At 55.2% G+C, this 16,901-nt stretch overlaps 6 protein-coding genes across 6 annotated transcripts; 4 read left to right on the top strand and 2 right to left on the bottom strand.

The window, feature by feature from the left end:
• The first annotated feature begins 9 nt into the window (after positions 1-9).
• J3D65DRAFT_634583 (uncharacterized protein) lies at positions 10-282 on the top strand. The gene has a single exon (XM_066801241.1). The coding sequence runs from the start codon at positions 14-16 to the stop codon at positions 224-226; it is 213 nt and encodes a 70-aa protein (XP_066652557.1). The 5' UTR covers positions 10-13; the 3' UTR covers positions 227-282.
• A 50-nt stretch (positions 283-332) lies between these two features.
• J3D65DRAFT_634582 (uncharacterized protein) lies at positions 333-617 on the bottom strand. Its single transcript, XM_066801240.1, has one exon. It carries the CDS (start codon positions 565-567, stop codon positions 337-339), a length of 231 nt encoding a protein of 76 aa, XP_066652556.1. The 5' UTR covers positions 568-617; the 3' UTR covers positions 333-336.
• A 973-nt stretch (positions 618-1,590) lies between these two features.
• On the top strand, positions 1,591-6,424 carry J3D65DRAFT_72239 (sterol 3-beta-glucosyltransferase). Its single transcript, XM_066804119.1, has 4 exons — positions 1,591-2,457; positions 2,504-2,601; positions 2,648-4,216; positions 4,267-6,424. The coding sequence occupies exons 1-4, from the start codon at positions 1,740-1,742 to the stop codon at positions 6,328-6,330; spliced, it is 4,449 nt and encodes a 1,482-aa protein (XP_066652555.1). The 5' UTR covers positions 1,591-1,739; the 3' UTR covers positions 6,331-6,424.
• A 1,202-nt stretch (positions 6,425-7,626) lies between these two features.
• Positions 7,627-9,069, bottom strand: J3D65DRAFT_558360 (DHBP synthase RibB-like alpha/beta domain-containing protein; the record flags this gene model as incomplete). Its single annotated transcript, XM_066797358.1, has 2 exons — positions 7,627-7,830; positions 8,053-9,069. 2 exons carry the CDS (start codon positions 9,067-9,069, stop codon positions 7,627-7,629), a joined length of 1,221 nt encoding a protein of 406 aa, XP_066652554.1.
• Positions 9,070-10,681: 1,612 nt separating this feature from the next.
• J3D65DRAFT_72172 (uncharacterized protein) lies at positions 10,682-11,612 on the top strand. The gene has a single exon (XM_066804118.1). The coding sequence runs from the start codon at positions 10,780-10,782 to the stop codon at positions 11,389-11,391; it is 612 nt and encodes a 203-aa protein (XP_066652553.1). The 5' UTR covers positions 10,682-10,779; the 3' UTR covers positions 11,392-11,612.
• A 3,333-nt stretch (positions 11,613-14,945) lies between these two features.
• On the top strand, positions 14,946-16,717 carry J3D65DRAFT_72034 (uncharacterized protein). The gene is made up of 2 exons (XM_066804117.1): positions 14,946-16,024; positions 16,191-16,717. The coding sequence occupies exons 1-2, from the start codon at positions 15,063-15,065 to the stop codon at positions 16,567-16,569; spliced, it is 1,341 nt and encodes a 446-aa protein (XP_066652552.1). The 5' UTR covers positions 14,946-15,062; the 3' UTR covers positions 16,570-16,717.
• Positions 16,718-16,901: the final 184 nt, after the last annotated feature.

Below are 16,901 nucleotides of genomic sequence, written 5' to 3'. Positions count from 1 at the left end.
GTAAGGAACCATCATGTTAGTTGCTCGTATGAAGCGAATGTCGCTCTTTTCTTTGCTCTTTTCCTTTCTTCCTAGTGTACTTTGGTATATGCCTACGAAAACAACTATCCTAGACAAGTACCTTGCGCTGGAACAGATTCGCAGCACGCTTATGGTCCTGCTAAATTTGCGGTCACGCAAGTCAATCATGTTGAAGATTTTGGACTGGGATATCAGGGATTTTTGATCCCCAGTCTTGCTTTCATAAATCTTTGCTAATTCATTTCGATGTTTTTGCGGAAGGTGTAGATTCTGTATGTCGCTTGATGGGCTCAGAAGATGTCGTGCTCAAAGAAGTCAATGCTCACGGGAGCTCGTTCGCCCATGCTGAAAAAGTGGGCTGTCCGGAGCTCGGTGTCTGCCTCTCGAGCGATGATGGTGAATAAGCATGTATGAGCGCTGGCAAGCAGACTTGTTATTTTGATTTGTGGATGACTGAACAGCCGGCAAATGCGACATGCCAAATTGGACAAGCATAAACAAAAAAGCCAAGGTGTCGTGGCATACAGTACATGTTAGTTGCGTCATTCATCAGGGACCGACAGGGAGGGCTCAAGTTCTTTTCGCGCCATGTCAGGACCTAGTCCGTGGACAAGTTTCTCAGGAACCTTTGTGCATGGGCACGATTATTGAAAAAGATGTTCAGCTAGGCAGAAATCTGACTGCGCCTCGACGAGCACGAGGAATACGGTGGCTTTGCGAATGTGTATACCAAGCGTCCACAAGAAGCCAGGGTAGGTCATGGGGGTTAGCGCAATCCAAACAATGTGATTGGCGTGTCTGGGATCTTGTCTTGTGCTTTATCGGAGACGTCAAAGAGAACAGATGGCTCTTGCGAAAACGGTGGCAGACATCCATGGTTCCAGCCAAGCAGGCAGGTCAACGGGTGTCTGCAGGGCGCTGGAAGAGTCGACGGGCGTGCAGTGCAGCGGGTACATGTAGCCACATCCATGGATGGAGCAGAGAGTCAGAGCAGGCAACGACTCCAACAATGCAGACTGGCACCTTGGCATCGAGGGAGAATGTGGAAGAATGAGGGCTTCCTGGTTAAGAGAGAGACTTTGGGTCCACGCGACCTTTGTGCTGTGGTTGACCTGCACCGACCTGACTTCACTTCAGTTGATTGCATGTGATGGAGCCCGTGCTCCCTCCGCCCCTGGGGTTTGGTCCGCTCTGGCTAGTTCACCATCATCCATGATCCATCATGACAGGCTGTCGAATTCCAGCTGGGAAGAAAGTCGTGGTCGTGGCTTCGCGGTAGGGCCAGGAGGGAGATGCATAGGCATTTCGTCCTGTCCTGTCCTGTACGTGGCGCCAGTGTATGGGCTGCTGGGCTCCGCGGTCTAATCCTTGCTCAACCAACTGACTCAGGTCTCAAAGGCCCACACCCGTCATCAGCCATCCACACTCATCCACCTTCCCCAGACCGTGCTCTTTCTCCCCAGTCCACCCATGCATGTCTCTCGCCCTGGCTTTTGACTCTCTTCCATCTTCCTGTCCAAGAAACCTTTTCCTCTGAGAATACCATGTTCTTCGTCTTCCACCATGTGACGGCTGCGATCTGATACCTGCACCTGACGGCTGAGCCTCAAGAGCTACCCCGGAACTGACCTCGTCACGCCGGCACCGCCGCCCTTGACCTCAACCCCCGGCTGCGACCCTCGACTGCCTTGCGCTCCTCAACCAGTGCATCCCTCATCATGGCGTCATCCGAATACATGGTTGGGGAGGGTTCCAGTCGAAAGCCGAACCGTAAACCAAAGGAGCCGCGCCGTATTTCCTTCGAGATACCCGAACGACTACGACATGGCGACGACGAGGACGAAGATGTCTCTGCCCCAAAGAGCAACGACCCGCGCTACACCCACCGCTCTGTCTTTGATCTTATCACCAAGGCCGGCTCCATAGCAAACCTCAAGTCGCGATTCACCCACGACGAAGTTTCCGAGAGTGAGGACGAAGACATTCCCTGGATGAAGCGCAGCGGTGAACGTCCGCGAGACTTGGTCACCGATGGCGCCAGCGACCCCAAGGCGCAGACCCTCGACAGCACCCATCGCAAGCACCGTTCCGCCCTTTCCCACAGCAAGATATTACGTCCCATTACCAAGCTCCGCCTCAGACCGTCCAAAGACCGCAGCAGCACCGCACCCGACGATGCCATGTCGTCCTCGCAGATACTCCCAGAGCGCCCACCAAAGGGTGATCTGCCGATGACCAATAAGGAGGAGGATGAACAGAGCATGAGCCGGCAGATGAGGGCCAAAGCAGGCTTGGAGGCCTCTGCGCTCGGGTCGGATTTGCGCAAAGTCCACAGCAGCTTCGACGATGATTCTTCTCCCGAGAAGGGCCTGGAGGAGCTTGCCCAAAGGCTCATGGAGATTTTCCAGCTTAGTGAGCGGGAAGAGGTCATCTCAGGTACAGCGAGTCCCCTCGTTCTGTGAATGAGTGCTAACAAATTCAGAATTCCCCTGCTGGCTGCTGCAGACGGTGCTGCTGCAGGGCTACCTGTACATTACCCAGAAACACATATGCTTCTATGCCTACCTCCCCAAAAAGACTGTATGTCTACCACAATGCCCCAAGTGGTCAGTGCTAACAGCAACAGAGCGAAGTCACAAAGTCGGGGCATCTGGCAAAGCGTGGCCGTACCATGTGGAACCGCTCCTGGTTCATCCTCAAAGGCGATGTTCTGGCATACTACAACAACGCGTCTGACCTCTATTTCCCGCGCGGTCGCATCAACTTGCGTTATGCAATATCTGCCAGCCTCATCGAACACAAGGACAAGGGCAAAGAACCCGTGGAGTTTTCCGTCACAACAAACCAGAGGACCTATGAATTCCGTGCCGACAGTGCTACTAGCGCCAAAGAATGGGTGAAGCTCCTCCAAAAGGTCATCTTCAAGTCGCACAACGACGGAGACAGCGTCAAGATTGCAATACCTCTGGCTAGCGTCATGGACATTGAGGAGAATCGAGTGCTGGAAGATGCCGAGACAATCAAGATAAGGGCTGTTTGTGACGAGTACGCCATCGACGAGTACTACTTTTCATTTTTTGGCTTTGGCCAGGAGGCCATGAATGTGATGAGAATCATGGTGGGCGGCAGCAAGCAAGAGGCGGATCAAAAACTGGACCGCTCTTCTGCCTCGATGGATAACAAGATCGCCTCGGTGCCTGGTACACCCCGATCTCGCAAATCTCGCAGCCCGGTCCGGACAACGCTCTTCCAACCGCAGCGAACACCTGATTCTCGCGCGAGCGGCGACTCTTCAAGATCCAGTTTTGACACAAAGAGACGCAAGAGCTCTGAGCAAATTCGCACGAGCTTGGAACGGGGAAGACGTGCATTCACCAAAACTCAGGACAAACCTGCGGGTTGTTCTGCTGATAAGCCGGCTCTCTCCCCCATTTCATCCAATCCCCGGGATTCCGCAGCATCTTATGCGCTCGAGAATGAGACCGAATCTTCGCTGGCAGTGCAGTCTCTCAATGATACCGACACTTCCGCAAGTCAAATCCTGAATCGAAGCGACGTATTCCATCAAAACGAGCACAACTACTCTCAGCGCAGACTCTCCGACGCATCCATGGAATACGGCAAGAACTCCCAAGACACTGCTCGATCTACAAACACGGACAAAGAAGCTCGGCTGCGGCCACACACAGATCATACCGCCAGCACTGCGAGAACCCGGACCCCTGTCCAGGAATCAAGAGAGCTGGCCACCGACAGTCAGATACACGACGAAAAGCTCCAAGTGTCTGCCTCGGGCTATGGATTGTCAGGGATCGTCAATGCCGGAACTTATCCTTTTCAAAAAGCCTCTGGGTTCGCTGGCTACATCAAGAAGAGATCAAGGCACATGGGGAACATCCTGGCCAGCGAATCCATGGGATATTACGAAAAGGTTTCTGGAATGTGGACTGGCGGAAAGAAGCATTACATAGACGAAGGCTTATCTGCCGACGACAATTTGAGAGAGATTGTTGACGACGAGGACGCCATTTTGGACAACGAGCGCTTCAGGAAGCACTTTGCTCTGCCGGACACGGAAAAGTTGCGGGCCGTCTTCTTCTGCCATCTCTGGAGAGTCCTCCCTCAATACGGCAAGATTTACCTCAGCGACAAGTACTTTTGCTTCCGCAGCCTGTTGGTTGGGACTCGCACTAAAGTAAGCACCGCTCGTCCACTCAGTTTCGTTTCAGCTAACAATTTTTGCAGCTCGTCCTCCCCATCAAAGACATTGAAAACGTCAACAAGGAAAAGAGCTTTCGCCTTACCTACCGCGGCTTGGTGATAGTCGTCCGTGGACACGAAGAAGTTTTCTTCGACTTTTCTCAAGGAGATGTGCGCGACGATTGCGCTGTCACTTTACACCGAATGCTCGAGCAAGCCAAATATCTACAAACGTCAGGAACTCTCAGCGAAGACAACCTGTTGCAAGCCGAGGCAGCCAAGGCCGAACATGAACTTCTCCAGCAAGCTCGCAAGGACATACCCACGGACAAGCAACCGACCGTCCCACAGCACATTGATGAGCTAGGTACTACATATATAGTTACAGAACGTACCCTGAACGCTGCTACTGACACGAGCGTTCAAGCACCAGTAATTTTCGACGATCCGCATGCATCGATTCTCGACTTCAAGCCTCCGGAGCCACTCCGAATTACCTGCCTCACGATTGGATCTCGGGGTGATGTGCAGCCGTACATTGCTCTCTGCAAGGGCTTGCTCGCCGAGGGACATAAGCCAAGGATCGTAACGCACGGCGAGTTTGAGGGCTGGGTTCGCTCTCATGGCATCGACTTTGCGCCTGTTGCCGGAAACCCCGCGGAGTTGATGAGGTTGTGCGTCGAGACGGGCATGTTCACGCCAACTTTTCTAACAAAAGCACACTTCATGTTCCGAGGATGGCTAAGCTCACTCTTGGAGACTGCATGGGAAGGCTGCCAAGGCACAGATGTCCTTATCGAGAGTCCAAGCACAATGGCTGGAGTCCACATTGCCGAGGCACTCGAGATACCCTACTTCCGCGCCTTCACGATGCCCTGGACACGCACCCGCGCCTACCCACACGCCTTTGCCGTTCGTGACCATAAGATGGGAGGCACGTACAACTTTTTGACCTACGTGCTTTTCGAAGAAGTCTTTTGGAAGGCGACGTCTTGGCAGATCAACGGATGGAGGAAGAAGAAACTTGGGCTTCCGGCGACCACGCTGAAACGCCTGCAGCTCAACAAGATTCCATTCATGTACAACTTTTCTCCCTCGGTCGTAGTACCACCTCTCGACTACAGCGATTGGATCCGCGTCACAGGCTATTGGTTTCTTGACGAGTCGTCAGGCTGGATTCCACCAAAGCCGCTTACCGACTTCATCGACAAGGCGCGTGAAGACGGCAAAAAGCTCGTCTACATCGGCTTCGGTTCCATCGTTGTTGAAGATCCCAAGGCCATGACCAAATCTGTCATCGATGCCGTCATGAAAGCGGACGTGCGCTGCATTCTTTCCAAGGGCTGGTCAGACCGACTCGACAACAAGACGGCCACGACCCAACCCGAAGTCCCCCTTCCGCCGGAAATCCACCAAATCTCAGCAGCACCGCATGACTGGCTCTTCCGCCAAATAGATGCTGCCGCGCACCATGGTGGAGCGGGAACCACGGGAGCGTCGCTGCGCGCGGGCATCCCAACCATCATCAAGCCCTTTTTCGGCGACCAGTTCTTCTTCGCATCGCGTGTCGAGGACCTACGCGTGGGCATGTACATTAAGAAGCTCAACACGTCGGTGCTTTCGCGAGCGCTCTGGCGGGCGACGCGCGACGAGCGCATGATCAACAAGGCGCGCGTGCTGGGCGAGCAGATCCGCAAAGAAGACGGCGTCGGCACGGCCATCAAGACCATCTACCGCGACCTCGAGTACGCAAAGTCGCTCATCAAGCGCCGCGCGCCCCGCGATAAGAGCGGCGCAGCGTCGTCGGACCAAAACAACGACCACCATAACGACTCGGCCGATGAAGCTGAAGAGGAGTGGACGTTTGTCGAGGACGACAGCGACCCTGAGCTGCGCAAGCTGGCGGGCGAGTTGGCGCTTGATCCATCGGGCGCCGGCAAAGAGGCCCCGACGGATGCGGCGATGGCGAAGAAGTGGGAACAGTTGGTGGAGCAGCAGGAGGTAGAGAGGCGTGTAGCCAGTGGTGAGGGCTCTAGTGGTCGTGCCTCGGGCGCGCTCAAGGAGAAAGCGAGTGCGGATCAGATGCGTGGCGCGACGAAGCAGGGCTAGCCTAGTGAGCGGTTTGTAGCGGTGGTACCCTTTTTCTTCAATTCTCTCCACTCCCTTCTCCTCTTTCTTCTTCTTTGCTCTCGGCGCTTGGCTCCTGGTCGCTGGTGGTTGTTGGTATGGCCAAGGCGTCCCATAATATCCTGCTGCTTTCTGGTCTCTCTTTCCTCTGTCTCCTTTTATTCTCTCCATGTCTTTCTGTCTTTTTAGGTGTTGGGGTTGCTTGGTCGATGGTCGGTCGATCCGTCAGCAAGGCGGACAGACGGTCATGATCACACAGTGTGAATCAACGAGTGACGCACGCACGCACGCACGTTTTGGACGAGTTGAGGTTGCAACGGTTCTTTCTTCATCGCTTTTGGTCACGTCAAACTTGTCACGCATCGGGAGTTCGTCGTTTCACTCTCTTTACCAAGTTTCTCCTGTTCGTGCCCATTCACGCTTTACTCTACTCTACCTACTTTTCCAGTTCAGTTCAGTTCAGTTCAGCAGATTGACGGGCGTTCACTCCATCTGCTCTAGAGACACCACTCATCGTCTTAATCATCGCTATCATGCATCATCGCGATCAGATCTCACACTCCTGCTCTTGTCGCGGCCGTGTTGGTCTGACCTTGCTGCGTTTGGTGTATCGTGTTGTGTTGTGTTTTGCGGACGAAGGCAGGCGCATCGGCGTATGCATGCTTTGTTGGCGCTCTGGGTCTGTTTGTTTGTTTGCTTCGTTGGGTAGAGATTGAGAAATTTTTTGGCTGGCTGGCTGGGCGATAGAAAGACTCTCTATTTTTCCACCTCTTTGCGTCTGCTGTCCTCGTGTCTGTTTGCTGTCGCTGGTCGTGCTTTTGCTTGCCGTGTTGTTGAGTAGATAGGTATGAAGTGACTGTCTTAGCTGTGGTTATGGCTAGATATGTGACGGAGAAATGATGCGTGAGGCCAGTCGTGAGATAATCTCGAGGTGTACCTGTTTCAGAGAAGCAGGGCTGGGCGTGTTATTCTTTGTCTATTGGGGCTGGTAGGGGCTGGGTTTCTCTGCCGTTAGACGTAATGCAACGCTTTCCATTGGTGATGAGTCTTCCCTTGCCTCCAGGCTTCAAGTGAAGTATCATAATGTTCATTGAGTCGTTTTATGCTCTCCATCGTCTATAGATTGGCCCCCCTCTCTTTTTGCCTTTCGCTGTTTCGCTTCAGAAAACCAAGGTCTATCGAACTCCAAATCCCAAAACTCTTCCAAAGGGCTTTCACTATTCTCCCCTTGCTAATTTCCCCTGCCCACGCACCCTGTTCTCGTTCATATCTTTGAGCTTAGGACAGTTGCTGCGACCCTTTGACCTCGACCTCCGCCGCCTTGCGCAGGCGATTCATGACCGCCGCCGCGACATCGCCCTCGCGCTCGTCAATCCCCTCGACAAGAATGACGTCAACGTCCTTGCGGTCCAACTCCCGCAGCGCCGAGAAGAGGCCCCGCGCAATCGCCCGCGTGTCGCTGCCGAGATCGACCTCCCACAGCTCTAGGTCCGACGGCTGCTCAGAGGGGGGTGAGGAGGCAAGGACGAGGAGATGCGGGACGGGGACAGGCCGCACAGTGAAGGTGTCGAGGAGGTTGGAGAAGCCGCGGTGCGTGTCCGCTGTGGTGCCGTTTGCCAGGGTTGTCTGCGGCAGAGCAGCGTCCTGCTGTTGCTGGCCTTCGTCTTCCGTGCCGTTTGGAGCGCCGGCGGTGGCTGGCTGTACGTTGAATCCGCAGCCGCGTGGCCAGTGCTTCGTCCTGATGAGGCCGATTCTGCGTTGTCCTTGGACAATGTCTTGGCCTGGCACGCCTCCCCCAGCCTCGAAAAGCATGACCCGCGCCCGCGGCGAGTAGTGTCTGTATTTCATGCCCGGTGCTCGCGGCGCGACGCGGGCTTCCTTTTCACCCGCACCTGATTTTGACTCGGACTCTGATCCCATCTCTGCCTTGTCCTTGTACGCCACGCCGACCCGCTCCCAGCCTGGACACGTACGCAGTTCGTCGATGCTCACGCCTCCCGGTCGGAGTATCACGGGCGTGTCTCCACTGATGCCGTCCACCACGGTACTCTCAACCCCAACATCACACGGCCCTCCGTCAAGGATCGTCGTTATGCGCCCGTTGAGGTCGTATGCAACGTGTTCAGCGGCAGTGGGACTGGGCTTCGTGCTCGCATTCGCAGAGGGCGCGGCGATTGGGCGATCGGCTAGATGGATCAGAAGCAGAGCTATCAGCGAGCGTGGCATGCGCGCGCCAAACGTGGATAATTGCGCGGTGACTTCGGGCGCGAGCGGTGACGGCGACGGCAGGGGCATAATCATTGTGAGGGGGCCCGGCCAGAAGCGCTGGATCAGCGAATGATATATGGCTGGTATGGGGTCCACAGAAGAGGAGTCGTTCGGAGAGCGCAGCAGTGAGCGCAGCTGGTCCAACGACGAGACGTGGACAATGAGCGGGTTGTCTGCTGGGCGCTGTTTGGCGGCATAGATGCCCCGAACGGCAGAGCTGCGCGTCGCGTCTGCTCCGAGGCCATAGACAGTTTCGGTGGGGAATGCTACAGGATGTGTTCCTTTTCGCAATTCAGAAGCGGCGTGGCGGAGGTTTGCGACGGAAGACCCCGAGTCGGCCCATTCGACGTGCCAATCGTCAAGGAGAGCATCTGGTTTGGCTCGTGAGAGCGTGATCGTGCCCAGCTTGGAAGCGTCAACGGGCAAGATTGTCGTTTCTAGCGGTTTTGACATGGTGGCGGATGGTTGGTCTTGCGACTGCGTTGGAGTGGATGTCATGGCGTTGCGATGGAGGATTGCGGGAGCGGCCGGAACGCGCGGATGCAGCAAGCTGCGAGGAGGACGAAGGGAGCGGTAAATGGTGGTGGTGGAGTGGCGGAAGACATCTGGAGGGTTGGGCATTCGAGGTGTGGTCGAGGGAAATAATTGAGTCAGCCGTCAAAAGTCGGGATCTGCGTGAGCGACTTCGGCCCGATGTTCCCCAGGCACGTCATGGTGAGACCTGAGGGAGAGCCACCATAACAAACCACGCTTCGGTCTTCCTAACGAGCCCTGTGTTTTCTTGTCAACAATTCGCCTTCAGCACCAACAAACGCCACCGGGTCATCCGCATACCAAGCTGTCTTGGTTCGTCTTGTCCGTGTCGTGGCGTAGCAAATACGAAGTGAATTGACGACCAGCGTCTTTCTACCAACACCAAGTCAACACAACCGTCAAAACATGGCCCAGAATGAACTCACTTACCCACTCGATGGACAATCAAAAGAAGCTCGGCGCAACGCTGGAAGGCCTGCACCCGACATGAGTCCCGCTCGCTCCTTTATCTCAGATCGCAGGTTCTTACGTGCTGGCAGACCTTGGCCTGATGTCCAAAAGTCGCAAAAAGACATTGGATCCACTGCCGCCGACTCTGCAAGTCTGGCATTTCTCCTCGCTCCTAATGTGCTTTACCTTCGTATGGCATGGACTCCCATCGTCGGCCTGCTGGCAAACCTGCCGCTCTTTGCCGTAATACGCGTGGCCGCAGGCGAAGCTGAAGAGCTCGGTACTGCACATGGCAAACGATTTCGTATGGGCCTGAGGTTGGAAAGATGCGCGACGACGTCGTTTTTCGGGAGCGAAAGGAGGTTGATCAAGCCAAAGTTTAAATCAGAAGAATCCAGTCCGTCTGGCGAAAACGACCAGCAACAAAGAGCCTCAGCAGGCGCAAGATGCCATCTCCAGGACAATCATCAATGACCACTCGAGGACTCCGAAGAGAAAGTCTGTTTTCAGAGAAAGAAGTTGTTGCAGCTGGACCTCTGAAACTGGGTCTATTTTAGGCACAAACAAACTCAGCAAGGCTGACCATGTCCTCCACCAGCGCGACACCTAGGCAACGTGCAGCGGACGCCTCCCGCCCGTGTCAGCCACAAGTCCGTGGTCTAAGCTGCCGTTTATCTTGACTACCAAACCTTCTGCCGCATCTCTGCAGGACTCCAAACGTATCTTTCTTTGCAGAGACTGATGCAGCTCTCTCTGAATGACTAACTCACTGACCCTCAATTCGCCACTTTCAAAAACCTAGCAAATGAGAGTCCGCAACGACTCCCGCTGGCTCATAGCCGCTGTCATGTTCGGGCCTACTACCAAGCTGATGAATGCTTCCTACCTTGCCAGCAGCGATGATGATCCTCCAGGAGCCAGCACCTCAGTGGGTCCAAGGTCCAGCTCCACTGACTGCATCCAACGCTCCATCACGGCTACTGGCTCCACGTGGTGAACAGCATACACCGGCCAAGACAGCAAACAACGGCCCGCCTGCCAGGGAACTGAGCCTCTTTGCAAGTATTTCACGAGTTCCTTTGAACAAATGCTCGGTTCATCAGGAACGTGTGGACTTTTGACTATCTTGCGAATGGCCCCAGCTGGCACCACGTCTGCGACTGCTGTTTTGAAGAACAAATGTTGTTCTTGTTGACGATGCTCAAAAGGATAGGTTGTTGTACAGACCAACTGGATAGCGCATATGACCAGTGTATAAAAGCTTCGCAGATGAGTGAGTTCTCTCTTATATACCACTTTCAGAATTCACTCTTCCAACTACAATCCGCTTTACAACGGTCAAGTGCATATCCCCGGTTCGACAGCCTCACTTCCAAGCCTCAGTGGCACCCACAACCCCTCAAAACCAACTATCAACTCAAAATGTGCAAAACGCACAAAACGCTCTTCCTCTGCGGCTGTTTCCTGCGCTCGCCAGACATCGAGCTTTGCCAATCAGCCCTCACCCGCCTCAACTGCACCGTTGACGACGTCATCGACCTGTCCTGGACCTACTGCGCCGACTACCCCAACTGCGAGGTCGTCATTGGCGGCGGTGTCGATCTGCTGTCGCGCAGCCGGCAGGCAGCGAGGAGCAGCTGCGTGCACTTTGCTGCGGCTGCGCCTCGCGGTGCGTTTGATGATGGACGCGGAGGTGATGACGGTGGCGGTCGTGGTGGCGGTAGGGACACGAGCGCGGGCATGCAGAATGGTGGTGATCAGGAGGTCGAGGACGAGTCTGAGCAAAAGTGAGTTGGGTGAGCGCCAGCCGCACACGTTGCTGCGACTGGAGGAACGCGATCAGAATTGAAGCATTCTCCTGGATAATGTGGTGTCAGTGGAGTGAAGCCCGAGGGTGAAAAGTAGCGTGTTGCCAGCCTCAGTATACAGGAGAAAGCTCTCTTAGTACGCCACCACTCGCCTCTTCCAGAGTTTCGGCAATCCTCCATCCTGCGTTGTCGGTCCTGCTGGCGTCGACTAGTCATTATGAGGGGTTGGAAAAGCTCTCGACTTCTGGCTGCCGAGCCTCCAATCTTTCTTTTTTGCGCATTTGCACAGAAAGTACATCTGTGTCGCAAGCCTTGGCCGCACCGACCCACCTCGAATTTTCCCACCACGGTGTCCGCCCCCAAAAATTCCGTTGCGGAACAAAGGTTTCTGGGCAGAGCAATGAAAGAGAATTGGCGCGAAGTGCTGGCCGTTTGGCGTTCGATGGCACTCAGTGAGTCCTCGCTGCTTCCGAATGTGCCCGGCTACCAGCTCTACCTCCACGACCATGTTCACAAGATGAGCCAATAGGACGGGACTAAATCGGCGACGACAAACCTACTCCAGAGCCCATAGAGGTGGCAAGAACGACCAGAGCCAAGTGGTCCGTTTGGTGCGGCGTTGGCGAAGTGTTTGCTTCGGTCGCCAGAGCATCGCCATCTCAGATCCTGCAGGAGAAGTTCGCGCCAACTCATGGCTTCTCATTCACTCCAAATCGCCCAATCGTCACCTAAGAGCCTTGGCTGTGTTGCAAAAGAGGGATTTCAATGATGTGATGGTCGACGATCCAGCATCGCAAGCAACGACTTGTGGTAGATGCAAACCCGACGACGTAGGACGATGACAACATGAGGACAAACGAAGATCATGGACAGAGGAAAACTGCAAGCGCATGAACAGACCAAAACGACTTGACCCACAAGACCAACCGCAGCAGCAATCGATGCCCCTCAAGTCTCCAAAGCGCACACAGATTACAGGCAACGCAACTGCAAGGTCATCACATCAACCACATGTGCCGGCCCCACAACCAGCCCACGCGCCAGCCAAGATCACGGCACTCTGCACCAACAATTGCCGACGTCAGGCAGCCTCGAAGCTTTCGCCGCGCATATTACGCGTGCCCTGCATAGAGTACTCGCGGGGTTTTCTGGCTGAGGCAGCCAAGAGGCCGCCCTGCTACGCCTCCTCCGCCCACGACAGCCCTCCTCTCCGCCTGCGGAAACGTGTGGCGGCGGCAGCCGCAAAAACAGGAGGTGAGTACTGTAGGTATAGTATGTAGGCGGCCAGCAGGCGGGCCAGCGAATGGAAAAAAGAGAGTTTGGGGGCGCACGGGCGCGAGCTTGGTGGGTTAAGCTTATTTGCTGCGGCGGTTGGCGGTTGGCGGTTGGTGGCGCGGCGAGAAATGCGTTGGTGTGGAGAGCAAGTCTGTCGGTCGGCGAAGTGCCGATTTGCTCGCTCCGTAGAAGAATTTGGGAAATTTTGGGGCAGACACGAATAGGAAGAGAAGACGAAGGGGATAGGGACGCGTAATTCGCAGGTCGTATTGGATGTTGACGTTTGCCACTTCACATTTACGCCTACCGTGGCTGCACCAGCGTTGAGCAGTCAACCACCAACGTCGACGATCGGCTTCGCCGAACGATGCATGTCTGAGAGACCGGGATGCTCAGCCCCTTTGCGCGGTGTCGCAGTTTACTACACAGTACTCCTGGATGAGTAATTTTTTAAGCTTTGCGCAAGACAACTGTGACGATCATATGCGAGAAAGGAAGACTACCAAGAAATCGACGTTGACGGGGTCCCGCCCACCGGTCTCCAACACACCAGCTTTTGCCTGGATATTCGATGGCTTCGGCGAGCCGACCTCACTGCTGAGTTGTCTTGTCGATGTCGAAGAGCCGCGATGTTTGGAGATGAAGTTCTCGGTAGCGCAGAGCAGACAGCACGGCGTCCGCGCGAATGACGGTGCCGAACGGCAAGAAACCGCTTCGGGAGCGTAAGCGGACGAATAGCTGAGCGAGAGCCAAGAAGTTAGGCAAGACCTCGAGCGGTACATGCCGCTTGGTAGACAGGGCGCAGAGAGGACGTAACACTGCTGTCACGACGCTAAGCAACTCCTCCATATCTCGGTGTTGCTTAATTAGGCCGCGCAAGGAGGAGGGACCCATTAGGTGCCGTACGGGCGGGCGGCACAGGAACAACAGCGACTTGAGACTATGACTGGCACCAAGTGCCGAACAAGCCAAGCAGCGGCTGCCGAATCCATTTCATTCCCGCTAGTTTCGGCTGGCCCTGGGCGCTACTGTGGGCGACGGCATGCCGTCACCAGTGATGAGTGACAGATGAACATTGGCATCACACAAGGCCATCCAGTGAGAGGATTCGATGTTGCACTCACTGCTCTTCTCCAACACCCCAAGTCAAACGGTTGGCTCCGTATTGCGATTTCGTTGGAATGGGAGGGGCGCGCGGGATGGCTTGACCGTTTCCACTTGCCCGGATCAGGGGAGACGGAACGGGAGCGAAGTAGGGATGGGCGGCTGCAGACGCGGGAGAAGAATGGCGTGTCATAGTAAAGGTTGCGTCTGGAAAATTCGCAGGACAGGCTAGCCGAGCTGATTAGATCGAGAAAAATGCCATTCAGCATAATTCCCACGAACTGGTGGCATTCGCACCATTTTCGCGCAATCTGAGAGACCGTTGCACCACTGTGGTTTGTCGACCTTTCAAATATCGAGATTCTTCTGGTGCCAGCACAGCTTGCCTGGGATTCAGGCTAATAATACTGACAGGGATGAGTCAACAAAGGTGTGGCGCCGCAACGGGATGGCGCCCGCAGCAAGTGCCAGAAACAGAGGCACTTGCGCTCAAAGTCATCATTCTGGTGTCGTCTTGGCCTTCTTTGATCATTCGTTGCAGTAGGATCGCATAATTTATTGTTCTTCCTGTGTTGCCCACATCGTGTTGCGGCGTTGCCCGCAAGGCATAAGAGGAAAAGATTCAGTGACAGTCGACAATCATTGAACATTCTGAATGGTGTTCCTGGATGATGCTTCGACTAGCTGTATGTAATCCAGTCGCTGTGACGTTTCTAGAAGACGAATTAGCTGGAACTTCGTGGTTCTGACTGGTCGGATTTTGCTGGGGAACTAGTGTTGATAGGCTTGGCGGCTCTACTGCCTCAGGTACAGCAGTACCTATTCCCGACTGATCGATGCTCCCTGCTGCCGAAAATATGTCGATCGTCGACCTCGCGTGCCTGGTGAGCTCCGCATGTGGCCTGCTTACTGTACAAGTCACATCGACATGGGGGAACCGGCCAAGGCCATTTCAGGTATATGCGCGCTTTCACAGGTCTATTGACGCTTGCCTGTTTGGTCGCGAGTGCAGAGATCCGCCTGCTCCGTCTGTGCTGTGAGTGGCTGATGTAGCCGCTGTTGCTTCAGGTTCCTGCTCCCTGGTAACGTTACAGCCCATTCAGTCTGTCTCCTAGTCTTGGTTTAGAGTGGAGTAGTGCAAGCCGAGGAGATTGGGGTGGTGACTATAGCTACATACTTGATGTATAAGAATCTGTGTATTGAAGAGTTTATTCTCTTCGCCATCTTCATTTCGCCCAAGTCTTTCCTTCGAAGATCGTCGCTGCTTTTGTCAATATGTTGTCCATTAAGATGATCATGGCCCTCTTGGCCATTGGCGCCATCACCCATGCTGCCCCGGTAGCCAACAACCAACTTGGTCCCAACATCGTTGGCCGCGATGCCGACCCTCTCCCCCAAGGCGGTCTCGCTGATGCTCGTCAGAGGCTGGATTTGGACCGCCAGCAGGCTGACCAGCGCTTCAACCAACGCTTGCAGCAAGATCGTTCTCGCTTTGACGAATTGAATCGCCGCCCTGAAAAGCGCGATGCCGACGGCCCTCCTCCATCCGTCGAGGACGCCCGCGCGAGGTCGGACCGCGAACGTATTGAAGCCGATCAGCGCTTCAATGAACGCCTGCAGGAAGATCGCCGCCGTATTGATGAGCTTCACCATCGTCCCGAGAAGCGCGATCCCCCTCCTCCAATCGAGGATGCCCGTGCGCGACACGACCTCGAGCGCGAGCAGGCCAGACAACAGTTCGAACTTCGTCTGCAGCAGGACCGCGAGCGTGCGGATAGGCTTAACGAAGAGCGTCGCCGCCCTGAAAAGAGGGATGCCGAGGCGCAAACACCACCAGGTATTGAGGATTCGCGCCAGAGATTGGATCTTGACCGCGAGCAAGCTCGCCAGAGATTCGAACAACGCTTGCAGCAGGATCGCGAGCGTGCGGACCGTCTCGATGAGGAGCGTCGTCGTCCTGAGAAGCGCGATGCTGAGGCGCAGCCTCCCCCGGGTATTGAAGATTCGCGCCAGAGGTTGGATCTCGATCGCGAGCAGGCCCGGCAGCGATTCGAGCAGCGACTGCAGCAAGACCGCGAGGGCGCGGACAGGCTGAACGGGGAGCGCCGCCGTCCTGAGAAACGTGATGCTGAGGCGGAGGCTGAGGCGCAAAGCCCGCCTCCGGGTATCGAGGATGCTCGTTCGCGTTTGGACCTTGATCGTGAGCAAGCTCGGCAGCGGTTTGAGCAGCGGCTGCAGCAAGACCGGCAGGGCGCGGACAGGCTCAACGAGGAGCGTCGCCGTCCCGAGAAACGCGATGCTGAGGCTGAGGCGCAAAACCCGTCCCCGGGCATTGAGGACGCTCGTTCGCGTTTGGACCTTGATCGTGAGCAAGCCCGGCAGCGATTTGAGCAGCGTCTGCAGCAAGACCGACAGGGTGCGGACAGACTCAATGACGAGCGTCGCCGGCCCGAGAAGCGTGATCCGTCTCCACAGGAGGATGAGGAGGAAGAGGGTAGTGAGGATGAGGAGAAACCTACCGTGGGTGACGACCTTCGTTCGCGCCTCGACCTTGATCGTCAGCAAGCCCGTGAGCGTCTCGCATTGTTTCGCCAGCAAAGAGAGAGCGAGGATTCGTCTCGACGCCGTCCAGAGCCTGAGAAGCGTGACGACTCTCCAAGTGTTCTTGCTGAGGACCGCGACAACATTCGCAACCGGTTGTCTCTTGATCGTCAGCAGGCTCGCCAGCGCCTCGACTTGGCCGAGTCTCAGGAGCGAGATAACTAAAACTGGCGCGCACTGAAGTCAGCACCTGAACGAGGTGCTTGTGTTTTTTCCAGCGCAGTTTCATACACCGCTCTCGTCATCGTTTTTTGTCTTTCTTAATCCAATGTATTATAGGAATATGATGAACCAGGCAGGTCTTGGGATGTGAAGCTCGCAGACAACGGTGAAAATGAAGCATGTATTATAGATGGCTCGCTGTATCCTTAGTTCGCTCTCGTCGCTAAAAATTATTTGGTAGTCGAGATTCATCAGGCAGATAATGAAGGTGGTTTGATTCCATGTTCCTCTGGATTTTGAGTGTATGATGGTGATCAATGTTGCTTCGACGGATGCCACGTCAGTTGTTTC

Source organism: Phyllosticta citribraziliensis (genome assembly GCF_038025025.1).
Source record: "Phyllosticta citribraziliensis strain CPC 17464 chromosome Unknown J3D65scaffold_10, whole genome shotgun sequence".
Classification (NCBI taxonomy): domain Eukaryota; kingdom Fungi; phylum Ascomycota; class Dothideomycetes; order Botryosphaeriales; family Phyllostictaceae; genus Phyllosticta; species Phyllosticta citribraziliensis.
The sequence above is the reverse complement of the archived record's forward strand: the minus strand, read 5'-3'. Positions and strand labels throughout refer to the sequence as shown.

Bases quoted from the DNA above. Each gene is read 5' to 3' on its own strand.
- J3D65DRAFT_72034 (XM_066804117.1), top strand. From the start codon at position 15,063: ATGTTGTCCATTAAGATGATCATGGCCCTCTTGGCCATTGGCGCCATC. The intron at 16,025-16,190 runs GCAAGACCGGCA...CAGCGTCTGCAG, and splicing joins CGGTTTGAGCAGCGGCTGCA to CAAGACCGACAGGGTGCGGA.
- J3D65DRAFT_72172 (XM_066804118.1), top strand. From the start codon at position 10,780: ATGTTGTTCTTGTTGACGATGCTCAAAAGGATAGGTTGTTGTACAGAC.
- J3D65DRAFT_634582 (XM_066801240.1), bottom strand. From the start codon at position 567: ATGACGCAACTAACATGTACTGTATGCCACGACACCTTGGCTTTTTTG.
- J3D65DRAFT_72239 (XM_066804119.1), top strand. From the start codon at position 1,740: ATGGCGTCATCCGAATACATGGTTGGGGAGGGTTCCAGTCGAAAGCCG. The intron at 2,458-2,503 runs GTACAGCGAGTC...TAACAAATTCAG, and splicing joins GCGGGAAGAGGTCATCTCAG to AATTCCCCTGCTGGCTGCTG. The intron at 4,217-4,266 runs GTAAGCACCGCT...CAATTTTTGCAG, and splicing joins TGGTTGGGACTCGCACTAAA to CTCGTCCTCCCCATCAAAGA.
- J3D65DRAFT_634583 (XM_066801241.1), top strand. From the start codon at position 14: ATGTTAGTTGCTCGTATGAAGCGAATGTCGCTCTTTTCTTTGCTCTTT.